This window comes from Lottia gigantea, assembly GCF_000327385.1.
Source record: "Lottia gigantea unplaced genomic scaffold LOTGIsca_694, whole genome shotgun sequence".
Lineage (NCBI taxonomy): Eukaryota > Metazoa > Mollusca > Gastropoda > Lottiidae > Lottia > Lottia gigantea.
The window spans coordinates 25,500-33,196 of record NW_008710355.1 but is presented as its reverse complement, the minus strand read 5'-3'; the positions used below and the strand labels follow the sequence as shown (position 1 = coordinate 33,196).

Below are 7,697 nucleotides of genomic sequence, written 5' to 3'. Positions count from 1 at the left end.
CTATGCTATTGGTCTGGATAGTATCGTTCAATTATTCTTTATTCTTGTATTTGTTTTGAATAGTGGTCAAAATGAAATGTAATATTCATTATATTGAACAATGATAAGAATCGACAAAGAAACTTTTAAATCTTTTGAAAGAAATGTAATATGTATTTAAATGCATGATTAACAATTGACGTTTAATCTTTGTTGAATTTGTCCACAATCATACTTTATAAGTTTTGCAAGCGATAATGTGAATAAACACCTGCGTAATATTGCGGACTATCCAAGATGACATGTTAAAAGGAGATAATCCAGGTACAGGGTAAACCAAGGGGATTGATACAGTAGTTTGTTCCAGTCAAAGACCTCGTTTCAAAATAAAAAACTTTAAGGTTAAACCATTCTTCCCGTTACGGTGATAATAAATGCGAGTAGTAATATATTTTATTAAGCACAGCAATTACTTGTTGTTGCCAAACAAGCAATATTTACAATAAATGACAAAAACTGACAATAAGACTAAAAACAACATAAATATTCAATATTGATAACAAAAATTAACAAACAATACGAAGAGCAACATAAATATAATATAATATGCAATAATGAATAATGTCTTGTTGTGACAGACTGTATCAGATATTATGGCAAGGTGGTCAACCCTGTCTGACTGATACCCGACACAGTAATTTTTGTAGTGAAATTCAATTTAGACTCAAGATCTGGACTTATGAGGCCAGTTGATAAATACTGTTCATAAATAATCCTATTTAGTTGAAACATTTCCTTCAGCTTTCCCAAGAAGTTCATAAGCGTTTTCATTTTGATAAGCAGTGGTAAGTTGACCATAAGGATTATCTTGGTTGTTACTGATGTTGCTGAACAGTTGAGTAACTGGTTGATTGGTGGTTGTTTCTGGTTGTGGTATATTGCTACTTGACTGGTCAGTGCTAACTATTTGTGACTGGTTTGACCTAGATCTTGACCTATAATTAATGTAAAGAATATATTTCTGTTTTACTAACATAATACACTAATTAAAATTATTAGCTATGTTGACTTTCCAAATGTGTCAACAGGTGATAGCCATGAAGCATAAAAAAGAGTTCCAGACGGTGGTCGTTCTCTAGTTCGCCAAAAACATCCATCAAAATAAACGCTTTAGTGGATTTTTATGACTTTAGAATCCCTCGAACCAATGTTATAACGTGCCTTACCTTCGTTTCATAATAAACACAACCATCAGTGCCCCAGCTACTAAACCAATAAGTAAACCCAAAATCGTTCCAATGATAATCAAACTCTGATCATTACTGTCTGCAAAATGGAAACACATACGCATGGAAATTTATAAACTTCACCTATAACTACTATACTATAATTGAAATGTGATAGACACCTGTCATCTAGTGAGTTACCAACAAAGGAAGTCAGTCTACAAACTCTGAAATACGTTAAGAAAATAATAATACTCTTGATCTGTTTTAACGAATAGTATTGAGCAATTAAGCTGTCTTAAATTAGCCCTCTTGACCTACAAACCTACTATCACTCTCTGGAAACACAACAGAAAATATCTGCATGGTTTAAATACGAACTCACAAATTCTTATCTTTTATAAGTCAGAGAACGTCCACGAAATGGAAAAAAAACTAAATCAGAAAATATATGACTCATCTTTCTGGAATTCACATGATCAATATTGTTAATTCAATATTTTTCAGTCAGGAACGTATCTAGACTAAAACCGAACGTCCAATAATTTTTTTTTATTTCCGAAAGGTTGCTTTTGGTTTTCTGTAAATATTGTTAAATCTATTATTTACTCATGAAATTTAGGTTTATAAAAAAATAGATTGGATATGTTTTCCTGGTTGACACCCATCAATACATTCTCCTGTTTTACACTCACATTGTAAATTGCTGTACTGCCTTTTAACACAGTCAATTCCACTAAATTCTTCTTTACATCCACCTTGACAGCTACCATTGATATGATTACATGGTGATGTTTCTACTAAACAATTTCTATCTGAACATAGTTTTAAGCATCCAGTACCATAGATACCATTATGACAATCTATTAGAAAAAGGAAATTTTTGTCAAATGATTCACTTTTATAGGTTCTCAATTAAAATAGTGACCCCATGGATACAGTGCAGTGCATGGGTTTATGCTGAGCGACACATTGATATTATGAAACTATCACCGCACATACATTCAATTAATTATGTAAAAACAGGAAACATATGCTGATAAAAGATATATAATATGTGGTTAGATACACCTTAGTTTAATTTGAAATATGAAACAAGAAAAAACAACCCTCATCAACATGAAATACTGATTTTCTACAATGAACATAAAAATGATGATGATTTTCTTGGACAGATATTGAACAGAATACTTTTATTTTTGCTTTTGACACATTATCTTCGTCTAGTATAGAAATTAACATAAAGAAATACAAATACGTTGACTACAAGTTGTTCCTGTCCATCCATCAGCACATCTACCAGAACATTCACCATTCTCTGAACATCTTTCATTATTTAAACAATGACAGAAGTTGGTACAATTTGAACCAAACGTTTCTACAGAACATACTAAAATGAATTGAAATTCTAAAGATGTAGATAAAAGTATAGTCAATTCATTAATAACATTATTGTACATTACACACCAATCAGAATAATATCTTGAAATTCAATACATTGTAACTGAAACACTCCACAACAGGCAAGGGAGCAAAACGTAGTTCAAGGGACAAATGCACCATTTTGGGGCTTGACTTTAGTCTTGAATATATGAAAATAGTCTGCAGAAATACTAGAAATGTATGTAAATCGCATAATTCTTTTGAAAATACTTCAAACTAGGAATTTTACTGACTATTTCTATATATGTCTTTTCTATATATCACAAAGTATCTTTAAATGACGAGACGTGATTTTAACAATCAAACGCAGGTAATTCTGGACACACATGGATTTGAAGGCTCAAATTTTGAAGGTGAGCTGTGAACATTATAACTGATTGACTTAGCTAAGACATTCCCGTTTTTGAGACTTAAGTTTGATTGGTCAAAAACAATTGCACATCTGTCCCTTTCAGTCTGAATCGTTTAAATTGTTGAAAAATTCTACTGAATAAAATCTTACTATAAATCTCAACTTCACATAGGACTAAAAATCTTCCATCTTCTCTGGTATGAAAATTACTGATATTAACATAACGCCCAGTTATAGTCTGATTACATTCTATATTATTTACTGCAGGTGGAACATCCGGACTATCATCTTTATAACACAGTTCTGGTTCTTCATTCTGTTTAATAATGTGTAGTGAAAATCCCTTCAATGATGTTAAAGCTGCAAATGTGTTTGAAAAAAAGAAACATAGATACATAAAAGTGGAGTCTTAATTTCCAAAAATCGCCTAATGAATTGTGATTTTATTTTGTTGATTTGAACTGTCGAATCGGTTTTAATCTATATTAAAGCACAAGCATGCAACATTAGAACAACTAGACAAAACATTGCCCTCTATTAGTAAATCATTCTTACTGTAAGGTAATATTTCTACTCACTCCAGTTAGCTGAAACACAAAATAAAGTTAGAATTAAAATGTTTGTTATTATTATTGTCAAATGATTTGATGAAAAAAGGAAAGAAAGGACAGAGTTTGTCAACAAAACAGATTTACAGTAACTAATCTCAAAATAAAAAATAGGGATTAGTACTGTACATTCCATACACAGAGTAAATGTTCCAAAGCTACCTTGTATTATAATTTTATTCTCAGCTCGATTTAAGTCGAAGAGGAACATTCTCCAAATTTTCTTTTTATGAAACCAGAAAATGAATGCAGGACTGATGAACAGAAATAATTATTTGTTTAAAGCTACAGAAATATATATGGTGATTCTTAGAATAATGTTATTATTAACACTATGATTATATGAGTTTTTTCTAATTTCTAGAAATAACCTGGTGCTTACGTTCGTTTCGATAATAGATGATAATATATTTAATGGGATATTCTTCTAGTAGATCTACTCTCCACCATTTTCTCGTATTTTCATCACCACCAGTATCAGTACATTTGTTAGGTATATTAGTAGTATTGTCACCATCAACAGCTAAATCAGAAGTTCTAGCACCATTTGTTTCAACCTGACTTGATGGCTTACGAAGAGCTACATTTTCTATAAAATATTTACTTCATTTATAACGGTGATAAAATTAATTAAAGGTTGCGGCACACGAGCGTTCTTGGTCTGAGACTTTTGTCGCCTATTAGAGTCTTGTCTTAAGTTTCAACGACTGGCACTGGCACACGAGGATTGTTTTCGACCTTGTCGACAATCACGTGCGAAGCATGCCATTGAAAGGCAAATGAATCTGATTGGATGATGACAAAATTCTCCGACCAAGACCGATCGTGTGCCTTAAACATGTTCGGATTTGTTACTACCACTGAAATGTGACCAATGTTATAATATCTTTGGGTTTATGGCAATTCATATCAGGTAGTTATAAGTCTGCCATATTGGCAAATAAAAAATCAGTTGACAATTTCAATAAAAATATCCGTGATCTTGTGGTGAAAAACACAAATATTTTGTCATTAGAATCTTTTCCATTACATACGGATATTGTCCTATCATAGATTTATTTTTTAAACTCAATGTCAAATATAATATGTCCACGAAACTAAAACGCAATCAATATGGGTTGAAAATTTCAGTTTTAATCTAGATTAGGGCGTTCATATCTGAATGCTTCCTAAAATGTTCTTACGTTTTTGACAAGTAGGTCCTGACCACCCTGCAGCACAACCTCCACTACATTCACCAGATTCTTTATCACATTGTTCATCATTAATACAGTGACAGGTATAACTATTATCTTCTCCAAATTTAACACCTGTACTTAATAATATAATACAGATTTAATAATTCTCCCTTTTATTTCTAGAGATTAAAAGAAAATAATTTTCATATTTCCTAGTTAGAGAAAGTGATCTAAAATATACACCGATATGTTTTAATATCATAATCATATAAAGACATGAATATACTTACACTGAGTGTAGGTTATAATACAAATCATTACAGCTATCCACTTCCACATTGTAGTAAACTAAAGTGTAAATAAAATGAGTTTTGCATTTTTCATCTCTGCTCTAGTTTGTTCTGATGAAAACGCGATGCAGTGTTCCATGGAGAAAATGCCAATATAACAGCATAAATCTTTTCTTTTCAATTTGCTCTGTTAACGGGCACGGGACCTTGGTTTATAATCATATTATAGAGTTATTGACGCTTGTTTGATAATATTAAATTATCAGCTTCCCCGACCTGCATCAGAGGCAGATGGAGACCAGGTTAAAATCTCTGAAGGTACTTCCCGAAATCTTAGGTTAGTAAACTGGTATCCCAAACTGGTTACCTACTCAAATAGTGATTCAGTATTAATGTCTGATATTTACATTGTATGTTTAAAGTTTTGCAATATGTTGGTCATGTCATTCTGAACGGCTGCATCGTCACCGCCTCTATATTTTACCATGATTGAGCAATGTTTTTGAAATCGTCATTCAATTCGCTTGCTGATTACTTGAGGAAAAAACCTTACCCTGTCATTAAAAAACTATCTCCGTACGTTTATTCCTACAAGTTTACTTTTTCCGAAACCAAAGAACTGATTACGGTCTTACATATCTAAACAAAGTAGTTGAACCTGATTGAAACTCGTCAGTCAAGTTTTTACAACAATATATTTTAGGGTTTTACTTTGCATTGAGAAATATATGAATACTATATAATATGCATATTAAATGAAAGAAATTTTTTATGGCTATTTCAAAGAGATATTATTGTTACAAACACACTGACTTGTGTTGAAGTGTAATGGGAATTTACGATCTATTTTTTTCTATCTGGTAGGTCTAATGAAATGGTGTCAACTAAATTGGAGATGAAGCTTACAATGAGCGGAAACGACTTAAATGAGAATGATTTTGTCCTCTCAGCAGCATGGGCCGATAGGCATGTAACATTCACAAGCTGCCTTTCTAACCTGCGTCTCTGACACGTGACAAGGAGAGTAACTTTCAATATATCTTAGCTTTCCAAATTGGTATAAATAGTAATAAGCAATAACACCCCCCATTTTTCAGGCCTGTGAAGTCTTTTTTTGCAACCCCCAGCCTCAAGTAGCTTCGGGCCTCGCCTCGGAGAAACACCTCATGTTTGACCCCCGCACCTTCCCTCTTGTATTATCTAAATAGTCTGGTCTGGATAGTATTGATATTTACTTAACCAAATGCATAATAAAAACTGTTGTTGTATATGTTTTGAATAGTGAACAATCTGAAATGTAATATTCATTATACTGAAAATGATAAGAATCGACAAAGAAACTTTTTAAATCTTTTGAAAGAAATATAATATGTCTTTAAATGTGTGATTAACAATTGACTTTTAATCTTTGATGAATTTGTCCACAATCATACTTGATAATTTTTGCAAGCGATAATGTGAATAGTATTGTGGACTATCCAGGATGGTATCTGCATATTTGTAGGCGATTAATAATCCAGGTACAAGGTAAACCAAGAGGATCAAATCGTGTCTCAACAGCGACGATCGATACAGTTGTTACAGTCAAACTAAATTTACATAAAGACCCCGTTCAAAAAATAACAAAGTTTAAGGTAGAATTCTGTAGGTACACCATTCATCCGCTTTAAGGTGCTAATAAATTCAAGTAGTAATATATTTTATTAAGCGAAGCAATTACTTGTTGTTGCCAAACAATTACAAGCTATATCTACAATAAATGACACTAATACTTAATACTTAGAGCAACATAAGTATTACTTATGTAAAATGTTCAATATTGATAATAAAAATTGACTTAAAATACGAAATGCAACATAAATATATAAAATATTAAATATTGATAACAAATCTTGACTAACAACACGAAAAGCTATCATAACATTAAAAACATATCCAATCAAGATTAATACATGAAAACAGAAAATGACAAACATACATGTATGTATGTATGTAGGCTGGCAACAACAAGGACGGGGAAATAGCGGTAACACTATAAACGACATTATAAATATACTTGGACATCAGAGAAGATGGGAAATGGAATTTATCTCTATATATTCTAATTTACATCATAAACAAAATATCTTTCCCTAGGAGTTTTACCATACCATCTGATTTCCACATAGAATAGGAGCAGATAAATAGAGAAGTTAATTTATTTTAACAATGAAGGAACTACATCACTAACAAGGGTCTTGTTATGACAGACTGTATTAGATGTTATGGCAAGGTGGTCAACCCCGTCTCGCCGATACCCGACATAGGAATTGTGTAATTGTGGTGAAATTCAATTTATATTATAAGGACTTGTTATATTGTAACATTAAAATCAACTTAATATAAACAAACACTTTTCATAAAACAGCGAATCAATGGGACAGTTGAAGATCGAGTCTTGTAGTAATAAAACGATAGTTGATAAATACTGTTCATAAATAATACTATTTAGTTGAAACATTTCCTTCAGCTTTCCCAAGAAGTTCATAGGCGTTTTCATTTTGATAAGCAGTGGTAAGTTGACCATAAGGATTATCTTGGTTGTTACTGATGTTGCTGAACGGTTGAGTAACTGGTTGATT

General features: G+C 31.9%; 1 protein-coding gene across 1 annotated transcript; it reads right to left on the bottom strand.

The window, feature by feature from the left end:
• Nucleotides 1-754: 754 nt before the first annotated feature.
• Nucleotides 755-5,125, bottom strand: LOTGIDRAFT_176060 (hypothetical protein; the record flags this gene model as incomplete). The annotated part of the gene is made up of 7 exons (XM_009065336.1): nt 755-974; nt 1,206-1,305; nt 1,901-2,068; nt 3,151-3,360; nt 3,991-4,197; nt 4,793-4,918; nt 5,077-5,125. The coding sequence occupies 7 exons, from the start codon at nt 5,123-5,125 to the stop codon at nt 755-757; spliced, it is 1,080 nt and encodes a 359-aa protein (XP_009063584.1).
• Nucleotides 5,126-7,697: the final 2,572 nt, after the last annotated feature.